The sequence below is a fragment of the Lepidochelys kempii genome, chromosome 4 (genome assembly GCF_965140285.1).
Source record: "Lepidochelys kempii isolate rLepKem1 chromosome 4, rLepKem1.hap1, whole genome shotgun sequence".
Taxonomy (NCBI): Eukaryota; Metazoa; Chordata; order Testudines; family Cheloniidae; genus Lepidochelys; species Lepidochelys kempii.
Window position 1 is genome coordinate 121,622,831 of NC_136383.1, and position 26,575 is coordinate 121,649,405.

The window sequence follows — 26,575 nt, forward strand, 5'->3', positions numbered from 1 at the left end:
TTTCAAAAGACATGCCTTTCTCAGTACAATTTATGCATTTCTTACACCAACAGTTCTGGAATAAGGAAGGCTTCCAATGTTCTTTTTCCAAAAGGAAGGCAAATAAAGGTAATATCAAAATAGATTCATCAAAACCTTTCAAAAATACAGCTGTGTTAACCTACTATTCAAATAGCTAACAAGCCCTAATAACATAATTATGTTGCTATTAAATATTGTTTAACCACCATTTTAACGATTATTTTACTTTTAAAATTAGACAGAAAATTCCTAAAGATCCTCATTACAAACAGAAATTTCGTCACGGTTATAGCATGCAAATAATTTTTAGTGATTTTACATACACATACATACACACATGCAACATTTTGGAATGTTTTAAAATTAGATATCAGACATTTAGATCAAAATCTAAGTCTCCTTTTTTCTGTGCTAGCAATGTATTGTATAAAGGTAGCAGAGGGTGTTATGTTGCCTTGTTAAATATCAATTCAGCAACTGTCACAAACTGGTAACTGCAAATTTAAAGCAACTGGTTTTTTTCGTCATACGTTTTATGAGAAAGCAAGGGACAGATATCACTGGGTAGAACCAGGCAGACAGTATACAATCTTACCTAAGCAGCTCAAACATACATAATTTATAGCTTTTCTTCTACACTCAAATCTCCTAATTGCTCTGAACAAAAATAGCTAATTATGCATAATTGTGGCAGTAGTGTAAATGGGATAAATAATATTTTCTGTCGGGAGTAGGTTCATACCTTTGAACTAGGTTTAATATATGCAAAATGTAGTTTGAAAAAATACAAAAAAACCATACAAGTAAGTGTTTTCTGGGCTGATCAGCATGAGCCCAGCATTCCTTAGCACAGCACTGTATATTCTTTTTAGTATTCTGCAAATTGTTAGTAGTTTCACTGTTTTGGTTTTTAAGTTACCATGTGTAACAGCTTTCCTTCCACTGGCCATGATACCATCACACAGCTGAATAATCTTAGGAATTCCAATTATCTGTTTGGAGTGATATCGCTCATAAGACAACAATACGAGGAAGAAAAAGATATTAGGGATAATTGCCTCGGATTCCCTGGAACAAAAGAAAAATGTCAATACACACAACCTTCCCTTTATTAAACATACAGGTCAGTTCTATAAAGAGGAAAAATAACCTGCTTATGTTTCTTGGAAAATTCATGAACATACTCTTCTACTTCTATATAGTATTTCAGGCATTTCTGTGCCCCATTTTTTACTACAAGATCTTATTTAAAAGTTGAGTTTATTGAATTTCTCAATACTAGCTTACTTACTAACATTTTTGTTCATATGAACTAGAAATAATGCAAACCAAGGATTACAATGCAAAAAAGAATAGTACCACCAGCCTCATTATAAAGGATTTATTTACATGAAAACAAGATCTGTTTAAATGGATGTAAAGGTTAAGCAGCAGAAACACTGAAACACCCATTCAGATCACGTTTATATAAACATCAAAAGTGTGCTAGGTGCTTTACAAAGCAGCAGGAAGGCAAAGACCCTGTGCTGAGAAGCTTATAACCTGATATCCAGCATGTAGATGAAGATTGGAGGATGAGATATAATACAAAGCAAGCAAAGTGAAGTTTATACCTTAATTCCACTTTAGTTGTGATTTTTTTAGTTGTGATTTTTTTTTTTAAAAGACTGGCTTAGTGTTTTTATTGCTTATTTTGGTAATTGACTCAGGTTTTAAGGCCAGAAGGGAGGGACTGGATTTTGTAGGCTTAAAGAAAGAAGTATGTTTTAAGGAAAGATTTGAAGGAAAGGATGGAGGCATCATACTTTTAGGTGGGGATTAAATTGACAAATTAAGAAACAGATCCTGCTTGCATGCAGTGTCTCTATTAAAAACAAGGGAAGGGAAAAAAATAGCTAAAAATTGCTTGTAACTAAAATGTGAAAATTGCAACATATCATAATGCTAGTTCCTCAAAACCAGTGTAACTAGTTACAAATGAGAGCAAGGTGCCATTTTTAAAAAAAGTTCTCTTAAATATAAATTTTAAAATGTAAAATGGGGAAGTTACAATCTTGATGGACAGTTTAACAAAATGGAATAAAACATGGATTACAAACTACCATATGTATGAGTGACTAAAGCTGACGGCTTGTCAAAGCTGTAGGGAAAACTGCAGTACTTAAAAACAAACAAGTTACTATTAATTAACCACTCTGCTTAGAACAATAATGATCATCTGTTGGCTATTATCCACTTAGGCAGCAAGCAACATTCCTAATCTACATCAAACTGGAACTCCTGCTGAACAATCAAAATGGAATGGCAGTTCGGAAACAAAGCATCGTTTGGAGACAACAGTGATATTTTTAAAATTCATTATGGAAAGCAATGGCAGTAAGCAATAAAACATGCATTAAGAGAAGGCGCTTTGGAGGCATCCTGTCTTCAGGCACCAAAACAGTGCATAAATAGCCTAATAATACATGCCCTGGAGTAGCTTAATGCTGTTACAGCATGTCCCATTTATTTTAACTGCTTTTTTAAAATGAATTTAGGGGAGTACAAAAATAGTTCCTAATATAATGATTCCGTGCTTATTTTCTTCTCTCTACTATTCTGAGTATATTTGCTAGTTTTTATTTTTATTAAAATCCAATTTTTTAAAGCTCCTCTAGACTTGAGACATCCCCCTACTCCGTTCCTTCCTACCTCCCCTTTCAAAAGTAGTATGTGGCTCAAGAACACACACAGCTCTCGTGTCCCACTAAAAATCTAAACAACATTCCCAATGTTATTTTTTCAATATAAAATTTATGGTGTTTGCTAGCCAAAAGCTGGCAATACAGAGTTTTCACTACCAGAATGCATGGATCCAGAGACTCCCCCAAATTACAGATTCCCTCTGAAATTACCCAAACACAGAGAGAGAGAGAGTTTTTCAGTACAGCAGAAGTAGTACAAATTAATATAGATTAGGATTGTATTTCTTGCACTTTGCTCCCCAAACCCTCCCATTACATAGTGCCCAAACCCCTTGAAGAAGCTGCTATGGGATTAGGGAAAGTGGAAAACACATGACCTACAATGGAACTCTCCTCCTTTGGTGGACAGACACTACACTCTGGATGGATGTAAATGGAAATGTGGGGCCTTAAAGGTGTCAGAATTAATCACTGCAGGTTTTTGGAAAAAAAGAAATAATAGGGGTAGTGGGACAGGGGATAGTTCAAAGCAGCTAGTTATTTCCTCTAGATCCATTCCCCTTCTTAAAACAGACATTCCAAAGAAACAGTAAAATTCAACAAGAGATTAACCCAAACTCTTCAATTGACCTGTGTGATTATATCCCATAATCTTACTATAGAAGGAAGAGATTTTATATGTCTGATTTTACCTGAACTGTCCCACTTCAATGTATTCAAACTGCTTTAGCACAAATCCAATAAACACCTGAAAACAGGATAAAAATAAGCGTTAAGAACTGTACACATTCAGAGTGGCATAATATTGTCAATATTAATTTTTCATCTAAAACTCAACTGGCAGATGAATATTTAAAAGTACATCTATGGGTAAACAGATGAAAAGCACGGTTTCCCATACTTTGCTATAAGATGTTTGGAAAAGTTTCCTATGGCTAGGGTCCTACCAAATTCAGGATCCATTTTGGTCAATTTCATGGCCCCAGGATTTTAAAAATAGTAAATTTCATTATTTCAGCTATTTAAATCTGAAATTTCACAGCGCTGTAATCGTAGGAGTCCTGAACCAAAAAGGAGTTTGATGTGGGGGGAAACCGCAAGATCAGTGTAGGTGCGGTTGTGGTACTGCTACCCTTACTTCTACACTGCTGCTGGTGCAGCGCTGCCTTCAGAGTTGGGCACCTGGCTAACAGCTGCTGCTCTCCAGCCACTCAGATCTGAAGGCAGTGTAGAAATAAGGGAGGCAATACCACAACCCCCCTAAAATAGCCTTGCAACCCCACAGCAACTCACTTTTGGGTCAGCACCCCCAATTTGAGAAATGTTGGTCTCCCCCATGAAATCTGTATAGTGTAGTGTAAAAGCACAAAAGACCAGATTTCACGGATCCATGACGCGTTTTTCATGGCCATGAATTTGGTAGGGCCCTACCTATGGCTAAGGCTGCAATTTAGTCACAGAGGTCACGGATTCCGTGACTTCAGCCAGGTCCAGCTGGGAGCTGCAGGGTCCTCTGCCGCCAGCGGCAGGCAGACCTCCCACAGCTCCCAGCTGCCAGTGCCACCGGGTGGGGGGGACCCCTAGAGCTCCCCGCCATTTGGGGCGGCACGGGGACCCCCGCTACTTCCTGCCGCCCCCAGAGACCAGAACCACCAGTGGAGGGGGACCCTGCAGCTCCCAGCCCACCCGCAGCTGCTCAGGCTCCTCATTTTAGCACGGATATTTTAGTAAAAATCAGGGACAGGTCACAAGTTTCCGTGAATTTTTCATTATTGCCCATGACCTGTTCCAGACTTTTACTAAAAATATCCGTGACAAAATCAGAGCCTTACCTACGACAATACATGAACGCTTAAAAGAGAATCTGAGTCTGTGTTGCAACTTTATAATTTACATATATTTACATGACAACATTATATATTTTATACAAAAATCTAACATTTAATGAAGTGTTATGGTTGAGAAAACATGAGCTTAAATTAGCTAATGCAGATTTAATATTGAAACTTCAAATTTAACTCTGATCCCTTGTACTTGCGCATCCAAATAAGGTTTTTCCTTTCATATATAAATTTTACTCCTGGATGAATTCTGTGACAAAAAAATTAAGAATACTGCAAAATTCTGCATATTTTATTCATCAAAATAACACAATATAATTACGCCAGTTTCAACTATTTTTGATAATTTATTTCAAAATACTTGTCAGCAAGTATGTCTGTAACAATACAGACTCCCCCCCACCCCACCCCCCAAAAAAAAAAAATTCGGGAAATGTTTGACAAATAGGCAAATTAATACAGAACTTTGAGTAATAATTCATTTAAACTACAACACAGAAACATATTTCCTGCACCCCTCAGAAACAGTGCAAAGGCTTGGGGAAGTCAGAAGTAATGGAAGAGCTGAGGGAGAGGGAAGGAGCCTGGGAGTGAACCTGGAGGGTTGTTGGGTGTGAATGGGAGAAGTACGGAACATTGGGGGGGGAGTGGGGGGGGGGGGAAGAGAGAAACAGACGGAGGGATTGTTAGGGAGTTGGGGAGCCTCCCCCACGCAGAACCTCACTGACTCATAGACAGTCTCATTGTCAGGCACGTCTGTCTCTGTCCCAGTGTGTCCCTGCAGTCCACCTTCCCCGTCCCCGTGTGGCCCTGCCACCCCTCCCCACACATCCCCATGTGGCCCTGCAGTCTCCCACTCAGACCCTGGCTCGATGCGGTCGCCCTATTAGCTCCTAAGCCCATGCCCCACTAGCCCTGCAGAACCCCTGTCTGTGACCACCCAGTAGCCCCGTGTACCCCACTCTATCTGTCCCCCTCATCCCCCCAATATCCCCATGCCTCCTAACCTGGCTCCGTGGGCAGGGTGCTGTGATGAACGCAGCTGCCCACTGGCTGTTGCTGGCACCTGTACTGTTAATAACCAGGTGCAGGATTGTATGACATCACTGCTTTCTATGGAGGTTCTTACAGTGCGTAACAACAATGACCAGTGAGACTTAATGAGTAACCTTTAGCCCCTTCCGTAATAACTTTAGCTGTACTAGTTCTGCAAGGCTCACTAGACTGCTAGCTGTCCTGGCGCCACAGCAGACTCTGGTGGGCGAAAGGCAGAACTGCAGCACTTCTCAGGCAGAATGTATCTTCTGTGCAGAATTCCCACAGGAGTAACATTTACAGACAATTCCAGCCGGTAATATATAACAATATATAACCTTAATTATAGGATGGTGCAGGACAGCATTAATAGTCTTCAGGGCTGGCTGGATGTTAAAACTTGCTATATACAGATGTTTTAATACTCATTATATATGGATATCACACAGGCTTTTTCTGTGGATACTGCTGTACAAATATGTAAGTGTTACTTTTTGCCTTGTAGTTAAAAAAAATGTAGTGCTAGTCAGCCACAGACTCAGACTTTAAGACCAGCAGGGACCATTGTGATCAACTAGTCTGACTTCCTGAACATCGCAGGCTACAGAATCACTCCCAGCCACTCCTGTAATACACCCATAACCTCAGGCTCAGTTACTGACATTCTCAAATCATGATTTAAAAGACATCAAGATACAGAGAATCCACCATTTACTCCAGTTCAAACCAGCAAGTAACCCATGCCCCACACAGCAGAGGAAGGTGAAAACTCCGAAGGTCTTTGCCAATCTGACCTGGGGAAAAATTCCTTCCTGACCTCACATATGGCAATCAATGAGACCCACCTGTCAGACACCTGAGAAAGAATTCACTGTAGTAACTCAGAGCCCCGGCCATTTGGCAGAACAGCAGCTGGAGATATTTTGCTACTAGCAGTTACAGATGGGCCACATGCCATAGTAGGCAATCTCACCATACCATATTCTCCATAAAGCTCAGTCTTGAAACCAGTTAGATGTATTGCCATGTAGCCATGCTATGGTACTTACTAATAGCCATAATATTTAAAGTCTAAATTCCTTGGGACAGTCTCCCCTATGGACCAGTCAGTACCAGAAACATCTGTGCTTTAATTAACACAGAAAAAATAATTTGATAAGGTACGTTAAAAGACCATGAAGGTTGCAAAGCAAAGCATGCAAATATCAGCAAATGCCAAAATGCTTGTTGTCATGCATCCTTAACTCAGCCCCCTAGTCCTTTATACATTATGTACTACATCAAAGTATATGATCATGTGATTTTTTTATTATTATTATTATTTGTATTACACTAGTGCCAAAGAGCCCAAGTCATGGAGCAGGAGCCCAACTTGCATCCGGTGCTCCTTGGCATAGGGCCGACATCTCTGAATTTTCTGTAGTATCTGGCTGATGAATCTTGCCCATATGCTCAGGGTTTAGCTGATCGCCATATTTGGGGTCGGGAAGGAATTTTCCTCCAGGGCAGATTGGAAGGCCCTGGAGGTTTTTCGCCTTCCTCTGTAGCATGGGGCACGGGTCACTTGCTGGAGGATTCTCTGCTCCTTGAGGTCTTCAAACTACAATTTGAGGACTTCAATAGCACAGATATAGGTGTGAGGTCTTTTTTAGGAGTGGTGGGTGAAATTCTGTGGCCTGCATTGTGCAGGAGGTCAGACTAGATGATCATAATGGTCCCTTCTGACCTAAATATCTATGAATCTATGAATCTCCCCGTGCCCAGCATTTGGCCCTATCTGGGTGCTACTGAAACCCACTACACTAGGAGAAGCCTAGGGGAACTCCTCACCACAGGATGGGCAACTCCCCCAGCCCACCCACCCCCCACCTCTGCTATCAGTGCTCTACCTTGCCCTATTCTCATATGAGGAACCCCAGAGACATCAGAAAGCTTGAAGTAACCTTTGAAAACTGAAAATATCCTTACTCAAAGGGACAAATTCTGCACCTTTACACCAATGAGAATCCAGAGTAATTTTATTTCCAGAGGATCCCTACTTATTCAGTGTACAAGATAGATCAGGGGTTCTCAAACTTGGGGTCAGGACCCCTTGGGGGTCGCAAGGTTATTACATGAGGGGTTGCGAACTGTCAGCCTCCACCCCAAACCCCGCTTTTCCTCCAGCTTTTATAATAGTGCTAAATATATTTTAAAAGTGTTTTTAAATTTATAAGGGGTGGGGGGTTACACTCAGAAGCTTACTATGTGAAAGGGGTCACCAGTACAAAAGTTTGAGAACCACTGAGTTAGATGGTGATTAATAACTGCTAGTCGGTATAAAACTTGCAGATTCATGTCCCCAGATCCTCATTAAGTATGCTTTGGAGAAAATTCTCAAGTTGATAATGTATGCAAATGGCAGCCAGCCAGATAACCTACAATTTAATCTAGTCTCGCAATGTCACATATTGGGAATATAAAATTAAGATCTCTGTCTTTGCCTACTTTGATTAAGTAGTAATCAGAATGATTCTGACAACCAAACCACCTTTTCCCTACTTGTAATTATAACATATTCCTGTTTAATAATCTTCATAGTAATAAAATGGTTTGGCAGTGAGATAGGCTGTTACATTTCCAAATGAAGTTCTGATAATTTAGAAATTATTATTTCTAAATGAATGGTTTTGTGGATTTATACATTCACCCATATGCTACATAGTGCAAGACAACCAAAAAATATGAACCTAACTAGAAATGATCATGATCTTCATAGCCCTGAAGAGTGAAATACAATTTCTGTAATTTCAATTTTAAATCACAGCTCTCATTTACGGTGCTATTAGTAGGACAAGGAAGGTAATTATTTTTACAATAAAATATTTTAGCTTGGCAGCGTCCCTCTAAGAACTAGAGTTCTCGAATCTGCTATAAACTGACAAAATGAGAATACAGTGTGACTAACCTGATCCGAATCTAGAAGACAGTAGTTAACCCGTAGCTGAACCAGCTGTGCTAGTAGATCTAAAACCTGCCTCTGTAGTTGTACCGACGTTGTTGTAGTATATTGTTTTAAAGCTTTTATAACAAGGGGTTCAAACAAGCGAATGTGATTGTGAATAGCATTCTACAAAAAAGAAAAAACAGTTTAAAGCCACATATTGTCTACACTAGATTCCAGTTCAAAACCAAACTGTTAAAAATACAACTTCATGTGGATAAAAAGATAAATCTTTCCCCTCCTTTTATTTTACTCTTTCTTTAAGAACGTATTTTAAATACCTTGTCAGCACGATGTTTTGTTACACTTGTAAGGCTAGTTTTCAATTGGGTAGAAACTTTCTGCAGCACATCAAACCATCTGTCAAAATAAAAAAATTAAAACAAAGGAATACATTTGAGAAAACTCTTACGTGCACACTCCCTACTAATATTTTATTTATCTAACATTAGTTTTGTGATAGGGTTTGATTGCTTCAAGTATTTTAGTAAGCTAAGAGAAAATTAGAAAGTAAAAATTTACTTCGCTTCAAGTATTTTAGTAACCAGATAATTGGAGAGTACAAATTCACTGGAACATCTACTGTATAGCAAGGGTAGAAACAAAGCAAACTTCTGCACATTGTCCTACTAATATATTTGTAGCCTGACTAATTGCAGGCTTGAGAGGAGAATTTAGTCTCCATTCCTTTGCCTCTCAAGACTCTCAACACGAATGCCAATTAGTGAAAAATAAAGAGAGTTTAACACACCAGTATTAATATTTATTAAATAGCACACATATAACCTTAACATTTTCTTCTAAATATAGATATATACAAAGGCTATATTTTTGCATTAAACTTATTTTCCACTTTGCTTTGTGAAGCACGTTTGTTCTATCCATAATATAGTATGGTCCCAGAGATCAAATTAGTAAAGGCAAGATAAAATATGTTATTTCAAAAGACTATAAAAGAAAAATTCCTGCTATTGACAACTGAACAATATATTATAATTTCAATATGTAAGAGACTTCAATAATTTAAAACTTCGTAACAGCCCTGTTCAGTACCTTTAATGATGTTATGATTTATTGTTTTCAGCTAGAATGTTTTGATTAGTCTGATGAAAGTTAACACACTATACCACATACACGTGAAAAACAGTAACAGTTACCCTGAAGCATCATGTTCCTGCTCTGCCTGTACCATGTTCCTTAGACTCGCATCAGCAAGTGCCTGTGTAAAGTGCGTATAAGGGGCCATGAAGCAGTAATGATAAAGACCAGGCCTCAAATTAGAAGAGCCTAAACGCTGGGCTTTGCCTTGAGATTTGCTGGGGTTTGATGATAAGCCATCATATTGAGATGCCAAGTTGGTTCCAAATAAAGTCTTCAGCAACTAAGGAAAGATGTGAAAAAAAATGAACATTTCTGAAACAACTTGACTTGAATCCCCACCCTCCCAAAAAGCATTTTATGAATGAGGCTGTCACACGGTAGTCTAATGTGCCAACTGTGCGTCATGGACTCAAATACTATTTCTGGTTCTTTCCCCTTCATAAACTCAGGAGCCTTAAAAATAAAGAAAAAATACACTAAACACTTTTAGTTCCCATAGATATGGACAAAAATTCCCATGGCATCTTCAAAACAATATAGTGACCTGCTAAAGCAAGCCCCACCCTTGGAATTAAAGCAATATTTTGTCCAGGCTAAACAAAATCTTTTCAGGCTGGTACAGCCCTCTGACAGGCTTCCAAACTAAGCTCAGTCTTCCAAGGCTGGAACAAGCCACTGCTTAAGATAATAATCCCAGACTGACTCAATCTTTCAGTACTGGAGAAAGCTTTATAGTGCCAGTGCAGCACGGGAAAAAAAAAAAGAGATAGCGCAGCATACTTCCCCCCATTCAGCAAAGGGGGAAGAGGAAGGACTGAACTGGGAGAGACTCCGTCCCAGCCTTGCTCCTGGGACAGTGCAGCTTCATACTGTATCTTACCCTGGCTGAATTACAAGCTACCAGCACAAAATACTCAACTATGCAAGTCCACCCCAAATGTCTATATATAATCAGTCTGGTATGCCATCCTATGAAAACTGGATTTTGTTTCTACCTTTTTAAAATACCTTTTAATAAGCTTTTACTTAAATATGAATGGAATCTTATGGCTTGTTGTTTACCTTGAACAAGAAGCTTCTTTATTTGCTGTTGGAACTAAGCCAACCATGAAAGCAGGCAAAATTGAGAAGAAACTTGATCACTTGCACTGAATTTGATTCTGATGAAGACTACTGTCTATAATTTTTTTTTTAATATATATATATATAAATTGTTTTTTGCGTTTTCACCAGTTTTTTATCTTTCAATCCCATCACTGGTTCCTATATGGCCCAGGTCATCTACGACCAAAGTCATAACTAGAGTTTTCCTTGTGGTAGCCTTTACAAAGGAATGTTATAGGGAGCATGCATATTTGACTTGTGCCTACCTTCTAGGTCATGCTAGGACATCATAGACAACACTACTGAATCCATGAAGAGTGGGTATAGTTGGAAGTCTTTGTGTTTAGTAGGTTACTCTAAAAACGTACTAATTTTGTAATTAAGTATTTGATTAACTTTACAGTAAAATAGCTAGTTTACTTCTGTATTTTTTTTAAATTAGAGCCTAAAATAGGTGCTAGATAAACCTCAACAATAAACTGCCAGAAACTCATCATGCTGAGGGATAAAAGAAACCCATAAAATTAAGAATTATATAAAAATAATACAGTGATTCTATTGCACCTTTAATTCAAGAATCAAATAATTTATGAACCTCAATGAATTAAGCCTCACCACCTCAATGGGAGGCTCATCAGGTCAGGAGGGAAGAGGGAGGATGAGAACAGGCATATTAAGTATCCCAGAGGTCACATAAGAACTCTATGGGAAAGTCAAGAATAGTACCCAGATCTCTCAACTCCCTACCAGACCTTTAAACTGTGCTTCCTACCCTCTCTTAAATGCACTCTGTAACCAGATAACTGGAATAATTTGTCTCCTGACACTTAATAATAAAGCTCCTTTAATAAGGGTTAGCGTGTCAAGAGAAATTATTCAGATGGCACAAGGGGTTCCAGAACAAAATCACACAAATGATTTAAAGTGACCTAAAAGAATTTATCTATTCTATCCTCCCTGGCCACTACCAGGTTGTTTCTCACATGAAGCTCCCTTCCCCTACACTCCCTTCCTTCAGAATGAGAATAGTTGTGCTAACTCAGTGCTAACACTGCCATCCCCCAAATACAAACAAAAGTCACTTCCTTACCTGCTGGACACAAACGGTTGCCATCATTGGTTCTCTACTGAAACACGATTTCAGATATCCCAAAATCTCTTCAACGCACTAGGCACAAGTTTAACAGTCATTTAATCAAAATTTCTTCATGAAGTAAAAGAGAAGCTATTATTACATAATTCTCAGACAAAAAAAATGCAAAACTGTAGGCTTTAAAACCAGAAATATGTACCAGAAAGAAACCCAGAAAGTTACAGTTTAAATCTACACTTACATACAAACTTTTTAAGGTATGTTAAAGACCACCAAGTTGAACAGCCCAATTAAATTAAGGTCTGAAAATATCAAACTCAGGGGGAAAAAAGAGCAAAACCTGATTATTTTCTTCATTTAATATAAATATAGTATAATTATGTGACTATAATAAGAGTAAGACTCAAAAGATCTCTAACTTTCTTGAAAAATGAAAGCACTGTATCTTAAATAATTAAGATTTGGGGGGAGGGATAGCTCAGTGGTTTGAGCATTGGCCTGCTAAACCCAAGGTTGTGAGTTCAATCCTTGCGGGGACCGTTTGGGATCTCGGGCAAAAATTGGGGATTGGTCCTGCTTTGAGCAGGGGGTTGGACTAGATGACCTCCTGAGGTCCTTTCCAATCCTGATATTCTATGATTCTATGAAATTATGCAAAATTATTCAGCTTTTCAGTAGTTAACTTTAATTAAAACATCATCAGTAGGTTTACTGTGTAGTTAAGTGTGGATATTTTCTCCATAAATCAAAAATGAAAGAATCACCAAATTCTGACTGTGGTGAGGTACAAATGACACAACTCATCATGGACAACTGTCCCATTCATGCTTACAGTGGTTGCACAAGGGGGGATCCATCTAGCTGCCCCAGAAGGATTAGAATGCCTTTCAAACCTTAAAATTCAATTATAATCCCAGCACATTGCTTTTCAAATGCCATATGAAAAAAGAAGATATGACACCCATGCTTTAAAGTTCACTTACTATGTAACCTAATATTTTGTCATTGTCTCCAAGATCTGTCAGCCTTTCCAAGCACTAATACTGGAAGGATGAACTAAAATTTCGTTAAATACTTGCTTCCCTATGCACGTTATAAATATGGCTCATTTCACATTATATTAAATAAAGCAACTCACCTTTCCAATGTCTTGAAGAGTTGCAAGTTCCAAAATTTGAGAGAGGACATCCAGAGCAGATCGCAGGAAACCTCCAAATTTTTCGATGTTGTTCTGAAGATCCAGTGTAACCTGGTCAAAATCGTTAGAAGAGTAAAGGTTTTAACCCAGCAAAGTTATTACACAGTCAGGTGGAAGTTAGAGAAAGAAAAAATGGGTGCTGGGACAGAATAGACCTCCACCTCTAAGTCCTCATCAGAGGCCTGATTGTTGTTATTGAAAGAGCTGCAGTTTGAGTTGACTGTAATGTCCCTTTGTGGACTGGGTTACAGACCTGGTCTTCTGGCCTGATGTAATTCCCATGGTGCCTATATGATGCAAGGGTCATGGGGGCAAATACCAAGGAGTAGGTCTCAGAGCTTTATGTCTGGGGTAATAAAAATGAGCCCTCAACTCCCTCTCTAAGATGTACGGATCTGAATACCTAGGCCTTAGGGAATGCACCGGTGACACCTCCCTGCTATTATCTGAGCAAGAAGAGGAGTATTCCTCTTGCAAAGAGAGAGAAGTACCAGACAGAATAAGGGGAACACACTCATGACTTGTATATACAATCATTTAGTAAGCAGCAAGCTTCAATATTAACCTATAGCACTGCAGTGTGCTGCACAGAAACTGTGTGTGGACCCTGCTGCTGCACACTAGAAGTTCCCTACTGGGTCAAATGTATTACAGAAAGTCAAAGCACACTCAGGAAATTTTAGTGCACAGCAAAAGGCTCTGTATGGACAGTTAGTGAGCGGCACACTGGATCTCTGCAGATTTGCATCCCAGCTTGATGCTCACTAACTCACTGTAGAGACAAGCACTCAGGCCATATCCCAATTGGTACTGCTAATGCTCTCAGAACTGGTAAAGGTACTTTCACTCCAAACAGCGTTGAGTCCAGTATCACGGGAATCCTTTACACCATGTAGGGTTTCAGTACTGAGGGTGCCAGTGCTGGAGGCAAGCAAATGGGGGGCATCAGAACCATAGTCGTCGTTACTGGCTATATTGGTACCAAGGTGTCAGTATTGGGCAATTTCCAAGGTACCAAAGAGGCCAGTCCTTGAACACAGTGCCTGGTGACTTAGTGAGTGCCAGAGGGACCCTTCTGGAGCATTGATCTACTCTTTTCAAAGGCAATTTGAGAGGATTTCTGGCTTCCTGGAGTAGGATCTGGTGAAGGAGACCTACATCTCTTTCCCTTAGAGGCTCTGTACTCTTTTCTTCCCCCAGCCCCAAAGGTTTTACCAGTTGAGGAGGATGAATTTTTAGAGGTGCCCATTTCAGATCTGTGAGCACAGGAGCTGGTGGAAGCACTGAGGACGATTGCTCAAGATTTTCAGCCCTAGCCACTGCAGGATATGAAGAAGGATGCCTCAGTGTCTATTTAGAAGCTATTTCAGGTGGGATTCTTGCCTTTTGAGTTCTTTGAAAATGATTTACAATAGTACATAGTATGTACCCCTTACCAAGGAACATTAAGCACCATGTGTGCCCATTATTAGGGGGAACTACCGCCTCGCATGCAAGGAAACTTTTAAAGCCTAGAGATTTGTGTTCAATCATAATGACTGGACCAGGTACTGGGAAAGTCCTACAGCCAAAGGAAAGTTTTGTCTCCTCAAATGAGGAAAGGAAACACTATCAAAAATGACAGGTTTCTGAGTAGCAGCTGTGTTAGTCCGTATACACAAAAAGAAAAGGAGTACTTGTGGCACCTTAAGACTAACAAATTTATTTGAACATAAGAACTGCTAAGTGTGTATCTATTTACTACACAATGGACAGGCTACACAGTGAGCGAGAAGTGTAGACACTGCAAGTTCCAACTACTAGCCACGTACACTGAGAAGGAATCGAGGGATGGCTGGGGTTGGCCCGCCCTTTATATGCCTTCGGGTTGGAGGGACAAAGACACTGAGGGTGCTGGTATTGCCACAAAGGATACTGCTGGCCAAAAGAATATGAATTTCAGTTCTAAGGGCAAATTCACATCACCAGTGGACAATACGGACAAGCACTCAAAGAGAAGCCAACTAGGGGGGGCGCTTTTCTTGACCTGCTGCTCACAAACCAGCTAGAATTAGTGGGGGAAGCAAAAGTGGATGGGAATCTGGGAGGCAGTGACCATGAGTTGGTTGAGTTCAGGATCCTGACGCAGGGAAGAAAGGTAAGCAGCAGGATACGGACCCTGGACTTCAGGAAAGCAGACTTCGACTCCCTCAGGGAACGGATGGCCAGGATCCTCTGGGGGACTAACATGAAGGGGAAAGGAGTCCAGGAGAGCTGGCTGTATTTCAAGGAATCCCTGTTGAGGTTACAGGGACAAACCATCCCGATGAGCTGAAAGAATAGTAAATATGGCAGGCGACCAGCTTGGCTTAATGGTGAAATCCTAGCGGATCTTAAACATAAAAAAGCTTACAAGAAGTGGAAGGTTGGACATATGACCAGGGAAGAGTATAAAAATATTGCTCGGGCATGTAGGAATGATATCAGGAGGGCCAAATCGCACCTGGAACTGCAGCTAGCAAGAGATGTCAAGAGTAACAAGAAGGGTTTCTTCAGGTATGTTGGCAACAAGAAGAAAGCGAAGGAAAGTGTGGGCCCCTTACTGAATGAGGGAGGCAACCTAGTGACAGAGGATGTGGAAAAAGCTAATGTACTCAATGCTTTTTTTGCCTCTGTCTTCACTAACAAGGTCAGCTCCCAGACTGCTGCGCTGGGCATCACAAAATGGGGAAGAGATGGCCAGCCCTCTGTGGAGATAGAGGTGGTTAGGGACTATTTAGAAAAGCTGGACGTGCACAAGTCCATGGGGCCGGACTAGTTGCATCCGAGAGTGCTGAAGGAATTGGCGGCTGTGATTGCAGAGCCATTGGCCATTATCTTTGAAAACTCTTGACGAAAGGAGGAAGTCCCGGACGACTGGAAAAAGGCTAATGTAGTGCCAATCTTTAAAAAAGGGAAGAAGGAGGATCCTGGGAACTACAGGCCAGTCAGCCTCACCTCAGTCCCTGGAAAAAATCATGGAGCAGGTCCTCAAAGAATCAATCCTGAAGCACTTGCATGAGAGGAAAGTGATCAGGAACAGCCAGCATGGATTCACCAAGGGAAGGTCATGCCTGACTAATCTAATCGCCTTTTATGATGAGATTACTGGTTCTGTGGATGAAGGGAAAGCAGTGGATGTATTGTTTCTTGACTTTAGCAAAGCTTTTGACACGGTCTCCCACAGTATTCTTGTCAGCAAGTTAAGGAAGTATGGGCTGGATGAATGCACTATAAGGTGGGTAGAAAGCTGGCTAGATTGTCGGGCTCAACAGGTAGTGATCAATGGCTCCATGTCTAGTTGGCAGCCGGTGTCAAGTGGAGTGCCCCAGGGGTCGGTCCCGGGGCCGGTTTTGTTCAATATCTTCATAAATGATCTGGAGGATGGTGTGGATTGCACTCTCAGCAAATTTGCGGATGATACTAAACTGGGAGGAGTGGTAGATACGCTGGAGGGAGGGATGGGATACAGAAGGACCTAGACAAATTGGAGGATTGGGCCAAAAGAAATCTGATGAGGTTCAATAAGGATAAGTGCAGGGTCCTGCACTTAGGATGGAAGAATCCAATGCACCGCTACAGACTCGGGACCGAAAGGCTAGGCAGCAGTTCTGCGGAAAAGGACCTAGGGGTGACAGTGGACGAGAAGCTGGATATGAGTCAGCAGTGTGCCCTTGTTGCCAAGAAGGCCAATGGCATTTTGGGATGTATAAGTAGGGGCATAGCCAGCAGATCGAGGGACGTGATCGTTCCCCTCTATTCGACATTGGTGAGGCCTCATCTGGAGTACTGTGTCCAGTTTTGGGCCCCACACTACAAGAAGGATGTGGATAAATTGGAGAGAGTCCAGCGAAGGGCAACAAAAATGATTAGGGGTCTAGAACACATGAGTTATGAGGAGAGGCTGAGGGAGCTGGGATTGTTTAGCCTGCAGAAGAGAAGAATGAGGGGGGATTTGATAGCTGCTTTCAACTACCTGAAAGGGGGTTCCAAAGAGGATGGCTCTAGACTGTTCTCAATGGTAGCAGATGACAGAACGAGGAGTAATGGTCTCAAGTTGCAGTGGGGGAGGTTTAGATTGGATATTAGGAAAAACTTTTTCACTAAGAGGGTGGTGAAACACTGGAATGCGTTACCTAGGGAGGTGGTAGAATCTCCTTCCTTAGAGGTTTTTAAGGTCAGGCTTGACAAAGCCCTGGCTGGGATGATTTAACTGGGAATTGGTCCTGCTTCGAGCAGGGGGTTGGACTAGATGACCTTCTGGGGTCCCTTCCAACCCTGATATTCTAGGATTCTAAGAATGAAACTTACAACACGGGGTAGTGTAACACTGGCAGAAAAGAGTTTTCTTGTATTTCACCTGAAGGACATGGTATTGTACCTTATAGTTAGCATGGGTAGCTTTCAAGACATCATATAACTTGAGATACGATGGAAGATGATAGAAACTGCCCAGTGACGACGATTTGCTTGTTGGAGCAGGCCCTGAAGTATCGGTTTGCCTAGTAGCTTATGAAAAGAGAAAAATAATCCTGATCAATTAGCACATTAACTATATTCCATGGTGTTCTTGAATATTTAATTTAACCACTTTGAAATGCACTGTAATATGAGTCAACATATATATTTGAATGATTAGAACTGTGTTTAAGCTCATAGAATGACTCAGGGGACCGGCATTTACAGTATTATATAACAATACATTCTATGCAAATCAGCTACAAAATAAGACCACTAACCCATACAGAATTCATTACTGAAGTTCCCAAGAATTATTTTAAAGCAGAACTTTTTCTCCTTTTACTCCTGCCTATTTCTGCAATAGCTACAGAAAAACCTGCAAGCTCTTATATTTTCAGTATTTAGATTTTTGCTTTCCAGAATCACCCACTCAGTGCTCTGAATAGGAGCAGAGCTTCCATTTGCAAAGCATATATACAAACTATTTTTGGTTTTAGTCACCAGTTTATGGGATTTGAAAGCATGATTGTAATAGCAAGAGGCACAAATCCATACTGCTACCAAAGAGTTCATGGGTTCTTTATGAAAAAGTATTGCCACTCAAGATTTAGTACTGAGAATAATTTGACCTTCTTCTGACTATATGCAACCTTCTTCAGAATTAACATTGGAACTTCACAGTAAAGTGAATTATGCAAATCAGTATTTCTTCCCAATACACCATGTACGTACATACACACAATATCTCCTTACCTGGATTAGTTTCACTACCCTTTTTAGGGCTCATTGGTACAGATGTTTGTTCCACAGGTTCTCTCTCTTTCCCTTTCCGACGAATTGGACTTAGAGAAGGTGGGTTTGAGAGAGAAGGTAATGTTGCCTGAAATAACAACGTTTGAAACAGTGTGACAGCTTAAATATCAGCACTTTTTCTTTCAACTAAACATAGAATACATTTATAGGGATACACACGTTTAATTACACCTGCCTTTTTCAACAATGGTTGCACCTAATCTTATTAGTTTGGGGATGTGACGCTGTATGATTAAAATATGACCACGCAGATCCTTGTTGCTACCATTGTTATATAACTGCAACAAATATTATACAAAGTATGTCATGTAAGGTATCAATGGAAAAGTTACAATCTATCAAATATGATTATCCTGTTTGTATGCATGTATCATCTTTGTATCTAAAGTTATGAATATTGACTATACACCTGTATTCCAAGTGTTTGCGCTCCTGGATTAACACCCATCAGGTAGTTTACACCCAGTCTAGCCAGCACACTGAATTGACCATTCAAGTTGATAGCCCATCAACTAACACAATGGGTCATAAAAGTTTATCCCCATCCAACTGGTTTGCCTGAGGACCTTTTAGCCAGAATATACATAATGGCTACTTCTGTGACTCAAAGCATGCAAGGGCATGTGATTAGCTCATGTGACCCTGGACTCTATCTGGTGCCTGTACTTTTCCACAAATGAAGACTGAGAGCGTCCATTCCACATGGGAGGATCTATAAAAAACCCTGGAAGCATATCTATTTTGCCTCTTTCCTGCTCTGAACTCTGGACTATGAACTTACACTAACAGAAGCATTATAACCAATGGACTGGAGACCTTCCAATCTTTTGGAAGCTACCAGAGACTTGATAAACCAGCAATTTATTCCATCACTGCTTCAAACCTGATACATACAACCACTGCAAAATTTTTGTATTTGATTCCTTTGACCATTTTGACTCTCTCATCCTTTTCTCTTATAAACCTTTAGATATTAGATACTAAAGGATTGGAAACAAAGTGATTATTGGGTAAGACCTGGCTATGTGGCTGATCTCTTGGAATTAGAAGAACCCCGTGTTTGATTAAATTGGTTTTAGATAACCACTCTTCATATAGTCTAGTGTCTGGGTGGTAAAATAAGTGCTGGAATGCCTAAGGACACTGCATTTCTGACTTCTTGTTATCTGGTCTGATGAGACAGAAGTTTGCTTTTGTTACTGGCTTGATATATCTTATGGAAGAATAATCACCAGTTTGGGGTGGGTCTGCCCCATTTCTCAACAGTTTGTCCAGAATCTGGTATTCTCAGCTGTGACCCCCTGAGGCACGGTGACAGGCGGCCAGGATGCAATTGTGTTGGAGAGGAGAGGAGAATACAGTAATATTTTAAGTCTCAATTTGAGCATAAGAACTACAAAGACCAAGGACACAGATTAAGTTTTATTACTAAATTTCTCTGGGTTCAAAACAGGTAAAGGAATATCAAAAGCATTCTACTATATCCTTAGCAGCCTGACACCCTTAATGGACATTATGCAGTTAAGTCTCAGAATTTAGTCTACATTAAAAAAATGTGGCGAGCAATACCTTTCAAGCTACATTCCATAAAACAAACCTCCCACTGAAAAACAGCCTCTTTCAATTTAAAATGTGTTTGGGGCTGCATAACAAGCCAGCCAACCAGACTGAAAGTAGCACTTGGCAACAATTTACCATAAGTGCATGACCCCAGTGCTTTGACCTCTCTACTGGCTCCTCCATAGTACAGAGTATATGTCAAGGTTTCTCCTCTGATGCTCAAAGTCTTCCATGGGATTAACCTTGGTGACTTGAGAGATCATCTCTCCTTCCATGACCTAACTCCATGAGAGCTAAATTCTACAAGAAAAATGAAACTGTCCACCAACAAGGGGGAGGCTCATGAATGCAGTAGACAGAAAATAAACTTGCTCCCCCAGAGGTAGGAATGACCATGTACTTCAATATTTTCTAAACTAAATGCAAAACTTGTTTGTTTCTTTGCCTTCACATCCTCAGTCAGTTCTTCCAATAAGCAAATAAAAATAAATTTTAAAACCGTGTTAACTAATCAAACTATTTCTCATGCAGGAGAAGGTTGTTATTTCTATATTCCTGGGAGGCATTAAAATGTTATGGTTACTGATAAATGAGAGAGAAGGGATAAATATTAATAAACCCTCTGGAGAGCTGCAACAGCAGCAATAATGATGCTACCACTCAGGATACATCCACCCTGCACTTGGAGGTCTGGTGGCAGCATGGGATGGCATATCCGTGCTAGCTAGCATGGCTAAAAATCGGAGTGAAGAAAAGGCAGCATGAGACGCTAGCCACTTATTCGTGTTGCTAACCCTCACTGAGGCCCATGCTGCCACGTCTTCACTGCTATTTTTAGCTGTACTAGCTAGATTAATAATAGTGTAGGTATGCCAGGCCATGCTGCAATCGCACATCTGATCACAGTGCAAACTAACTCTCAGTGACTGAAGACGACCAACACATTCTTAACCCTATGAAACAAAGGCCAGAGCTGGCGGGATATTTGCTACAAGGAAAAATATCTGAGAGAGAAAGATAATATCTTATAAAAAGGTTGAAACTTAGAACAATGGAGTTCAACAAAAAACTGTAAATCAGAAGACAACTGTTAGTGCCTCTTTAACATCACTAGCTTTCCTCATGTACACCCACGCTCATCCCTGAACACCCCACCAAAATAAATATATTTTGCTGTCTAAATCATCTCCAACAAGGTGCACAACTCAACGACAGCTCTTTATATCACAAGCATTTTGGAGTCATAAAACGTAATAAAAATCATACCTTTATTGCTGGGCCAGGAGCAACATCATCCACCACATGAGCACAAATATTAATGGTCTTCAGCAAATGAGAAAAGAGTTGTTCTACCAAACTAACAAGAGTTCGGTCAGCCAAAGCTGGCCATGGCTCCTCTTGTCTAGCAGCACCTGGATTCATATCTTCTTCAGTAGTCCAGGGGGTTTTCAAAGATTTGGGGGCACTTGCTGAAATAAAAAGCCCATTATTTAAGAAAATTGGTATTTAAGAAATGTTAGCAGAAACTATTTTAAAAGTTGCATCTTTAAGTCAATTATATTCTCCATATGAGCAGAGATTACAAGACAAGGAAAAATAAAATCTTAAACAGTTTAGAGATAAGATGCTTGCACACACTTTCTCCACACTACTTTAAATAAAATTACATTTTATTTGAATTGTAAATATATATACACCCACACATTATGTCTTATGTCTATACAGACAGTAGTAGTATATAGCTACATGCACACAATATGCATTAGTAAGTCAAGTATCAAAAACCAAGTTGTTTTAGGCATGAAGTCTGTGCCTAAAGAAATCTAAAAGTAACTTGAGAAATATGTTCTGCTACCTACAAATCATATATGGGCCATTCCACACACAGGTCTCTTCTCCTCACTTATTTAAAAATGGAGAGATCTCAAAAGGTTCAAAAAAGCACAGACCACGTGGAAACCTGGGCTTTATGTGACTATTCCAGCCTTAAAACCACAGTTATGATTAGCAAGCAAAAGGCCTTGCTTTAGGTTTTCGCTAAAGTCATGTGTTGGCTAGTAAACTATTGGCCCGATGTCAAGAGAGGATTGTGCCTTGTGTTAACAGTGGATCCTTTAGCCAATTAAAATCCAGCAGGACCGACTCCAAAAGCCATCTGGTAGTCATCCTGTAGAGCGCTGTAAAGTGGTATTAGAAAGAAGGACAATATCCTTACCAGATTTATTTGGGCATAAGCTTTCGTGGGTAAAAAACCCCACTTCTTCAGATGCATGGAGTGAAAATTACAGACATAGGCACAAGAAGAGAAGGGAGTTACTTTACAAGTGGAGAACCAGTGTTGACAAGGCCAATTTAGTCAGAGTGGATGTGGTCCACTCCCCATAATTGATGAGGAGGGGTCAATATTGAGAGAGCGAGGGGGAGCTTTTGTAGGGAGCCAGCCACTCCCTGTCTCAATTCAAGCCCAAATGAATGGTGTTAAGTTTGCAAATAATTGTAGCTCTGCAGTTTCTCTTTGAAATCTGTTTTTGAAGTTTTCTTGTTGAAGGATGGTTACTTTTAAATCTGTTATTGAACGTCCAAGGAGACTGAAGTGTTCTCCTACTGGCTGTTGTATGTTACCATTCCTGACGTCTGATTAGTGTCCTTTTCCGCAGAGACTGTCCGGTTTGGCTAATATGAATAGGAGGCTGCCAGGCAACTCTCTAACATCACATTCTACAGGCCACTATCCTCCGATCCCACTGAGGAGTACCAAAAGAAACTACACCATCTGCTCAAGAAACTCCCCGCTATAGCACAGGAACAAATCTACACAGACACACCCCCCTAGAGACCCGACCAGGGGTATTCTATCGGCTTCCCAAGATCCATAAACCTGGAAATCCTGGACGCTCCATCATCTCAGGCATTGGCACTCTTACAGCAGGATTATGTGACTATTTGGACTCTCTCCTCAGACCATACACTACCAGCACTCCTACCTATCTTTGAAACACCACCGACTTCCTGAGGAAACAACAATGCATTGGTGATCTTCCTGAAAACACCATCCTGGCCACCATGGATGTAGAAGCTCTTTACACCAATATTCCACATGAGGATGGACTACAAACAGTCAGAAATAGTATCCCTGATGAGGCCATGGCACACCCAGTAGCTCAGCTTTGTGACACTGTCCTAACCCACAACCATTTCAGATTTGGGGACAACTTATACCTTCAAGTCAGTATCACTACTATGGGTACCTGCATGGCCCCAAAGTACACCAACATTTTTATGGCTGACTTAGAACAACGCTTCCTCGGCTCTCGTCCCCTAGTGCCCCTCCTCAACTTGCTCTACACTGATGACATCTTCATCATATGGATCCACAGGAAGGAGGCCCTTGAGGAATTCCACCTGGATTTCAACAATTTCCACCTCACCATCAACCTCAGCCTGGACCAGTCCACACAAGAGATCCACTTCCTGGACACTACAGTGCAAATAAGCGATGATCACAAACATCAGCCTATTCTGGAAACATACTGATTGCTATTCTCACAGTAAAACTGCCCCATGGGAATGTTCCAGTCACAGTAAAATTGCCCCCCAGGGGGTCCTCTGGGTAAGCACCAGCATTGTATATTGCTAACGCCTATATATGCATATGCATGGGAAAGGATTTTGGGAGGGGTTGAAGGTGTGAGTGTGGAGCGAAAGATTCCTTTGCAGGTTGCGAGAGGCCAAAGGGGGAGGAAGGGAGAAAGGAACGGGTTAACTTGACCATCTAGCTCGATCCAAAGATAAGAAGCTGACTCCAGCCACCCAAGGCCAATGCACACAAGCAGACTCTCTGATGCCAAGAAAAACAGGAGCCTGGATTCCAACCCCAACCAGCCGTGAGAAAAGAGAAGTAAACTGAACAAGACTGCAGGGGATTGCAAAAACTAGTGAGATGGTGAAGGCCAGCGAGGGGAAAAACTAACAGTTTCACATCCCTGAAGCTGGTGTGTTTTGGGAAGGCTGAGGAAGCCACAGAAAGCCAGTTTTGACTGGTACAAACAGCACGGTGGACAGAGGTCCCTGAACAAAACACCCCAGAAGAACCCAGGACTTAAAAATCCTCTCAAGAGCCAAAGCAAGTCGGACACTAACAGCGGACCCTGGATGGCCTGTGCACAGGACAGAACTCTCGTCTACCCTTCCCCCTCTTCTTCTTACGTTACACCCAGGCTTGGCCAGCCTTGGGTTGTGCATTTGTGAATATGAAAGTGGGTTAGGGCTCGGGCACTAACGCTTTTTTCCTTCCTCTGAGTGACGTGGGGGTGGATCCAGCACTCACCATTGTTATTTTATTAATAAAGCTTTAAAACTTAGTCACTTGGTGTGCTCCTTCATCTCCTCTCCTAATGTTCCTGTGGCCTCAGCCTGATCATCTGACGCCTCAGGCAGATTGGTAACATAAATCTGTCACACTATACTTACCTACATGCCTCCAGCTTCCACCCAGGACACATCACATAATCCATTGTCTACAGCCAAGCCCTAAGATACAACCAAATTTGCTCCAATCCCTCAAAGACAAACACCTACAAGATCTTTATCAAGCATTCTTAAAACTACAATACCCATGTGAGGAAGTGAGGAAACAGATTGACAGAGTGAGATGGATACCCAGAAATCACCTACTACAGGACAAGCCCAACAAGGAAAACAACAGAACACCACTGGCCATCACGTACAGCCCCCAGCTAAAACCTCTCCAGCACATCATCAATGATCAACAGCCTATCCTGGAAAACGATCCCTTACTCTCACAGACCTTGGGAGGCAGGCCAGTCCTCACTTACAGACAGCCCCCCAACCTGAAGCAAATACTCACCAGCAACTACACACCATACCACGGAAAGACTAACCCAGGAACCAATCCTTGGAACAAACCCTGTTGCCTACTCTGTCCCCATATCTACTCTAGTGACACCATCACAGGACCCAGCCACATCAGCCACACCATCAGGGGTTCAGTCACCTGCACATCCACTAATGTGATATATGCCAACATGTGCTAGCAATGCCCCTCTGCCATGTACATTGGCCTAACCAGACAGTCTCTACATAAAAGAATAAATTGACACAAATCAGACATCAGGAATGTAGCATACAACATATAAAATATACAAAAGCCAGTAGGAGAATATTTCCGTCTCCCTAGGCATTCAACAACAGATTTAAAAGTAGCCATCCTTCAACAAAAAAACTTCAAAAACGAACTTCAAAGAGAAACTGCAGAGCTACAATTCATTTGCAAGCTTAACACCATTCATTTGGGCTTGAATAGGGACTGGGAGTGGCTGGCTCCCTACAAAAGCAATTTTCCCTCTCTTAGTATTGACCCCTCCTCATCATTTAGTGGTAGTGGACCACATCCACTCTGACTGAATTGGCCTTGTCAACACTAGTTCTCCACTTGTAAAGTAACTCCCTTCTCTTCATGTGCCAGTATATTTATGCCTGTCTCTTCAGATGCATGGAGTGAAAATTACTGAAGTGGGGTATTTTACCCATGAAACCTTATGCCCAAATAAATCTGTTAGTCTTTAAGGTGTCACAGACTCCTTGCTGTTTTTGTGGATACAAACTAACGTGGCTACTCCTCTGATACTTAATATCCTTACAATAATATCAGGTCATATATAAGGAAAGCCAACTGTACAAATATTATTAAAATTTGAGAAGGCCCACAGATCTAGCAGGAGCATCAGCCCAGCCCAACAAGGAGAAACCATTAGACTTGAAAGATAATCCAAAACCCCATGGGTATAACAACTTCTTTTTTTTTTGCCCTGCATTTCTTCAGCTCTGAAGCTTGCAAGTATTTTATCGCTTAGAGTGAAATGATGTTGGGGCATTCTGACTACATAATGTAGATTATAACACTGAGCACACACTGACACAGCCCAACAATTTTTGTCTACCTGCAAGCAAGTTTCCAGCCAAAATCAAAGCATCTTGATGTGCAGAAAGATCCAGTGGGAACCAGGCCGTTGAAAGAAGGGACAAAGCCATTCCAGCCATTCCAATGGTACAGCTCTTCCGAGATTCCTCCAAAGGACTCAGCTGGGAAGCACTGAAAGTTTAATTATGAAATTGTCATACATGTCTTCCTAGGCAAATTTTCAGTCTTATGGAAACTAAGAACAGTGTGGTACATAGTTTTAACTTTATATTTCTTATTAATTAGAAACTACTGATCTATCTGTATGGCTGAACTACCTTTAGTATCTTGATTAAGTATACACACAAAAAGTTTCAGCAAAGATTAACATGGAAGCTGTTGTGCATCCAATGAAGAACTAGAGGGCTTTGCTACTGCAGTGATCACCACCACTACTTAGGGAACCTATGGGTGGACAACAATTAAATAACAATTTGCTAATTTGCATATTTCAATATTAAGGCATGATGGAACACAAAACAATGGTTTGTTATAATGAACTATCGAATTAAAATGCTTGCAAATACGTAATACGTGTTTGGATGCTCTGTTAAAGATGTTTAGAAATAGGCACATACTAAGAATAACAATGGAAAAGGATGTAGATTTAAATGTTTCAAAAGTTAAGCTCAAACACAGCACAGAAACGGTTTCCCTTAGTTCTAGACGTATTGAGGGACACC

The 26,575-nt window shown here is 40.8% G+C and overlaps 1 protein-coding gene across 8 annotated transcripts in view; it reads right to left on the reverse strand.

Annotated features, from left to right (window-relative positions):
• HTT (huntingtin) overlaps positions 1 to 26,575 on the reverse strand; it is a 182,417-nt gene that overhangs the window by 78,822 nt on the left and 77,020 nt on the right. For all 8 annotated transcript variants that reach the window (XM_073342650.2, XM_073342649.2, XM_073342651.2 and 5 more), the window contains 11 exons: positions 25,873 to 26,024; positions 21,179 to 21,381; positions 18,293 to 18,419; positions 17,460 to 17,587; positions 13,001 to 13,111; positions 11,860 to 11,937; positions 9,722 to 9,945; positions 8,846 to 8,924; positions 8,529 to 8,690; positions 3,398 to 3,453; positions 941 to 1,089 (listed from right to left, as the gene is read on the reverse strand). In XM_073342650.2, coding sequence (XP_073198751.1) covers positions 941 to 1,089; positions 3,398 to 3,453; positions 8,529 to 8,690; positions 8,846 to 8,924; positions 9,722 to 9,945; positions 11,860 to 11,937; positions 13,001 to 13,111; positions 17,460 to 17,587; positions 18,293 to 18,419; positions 21,179 to 21,381; positions 25,873 to 26,024 — 1,469 coding nt within the window. The remainder of the gene's footprint in view (positions 1 to 940; positions 1,090 to 3,397; positions 3,454 to 8,528; positions 8,691 to 8,845; positions 8,925 to 9,721; positions 9,946 to 11,859; positions 11,938 to 13,000; positions 13,112 to 17,459; positions 17,588 to 18,292; positions 18,420 to 21,178; positions 21,382 to 25,872; positions 26,025 to 26,575) is intronic.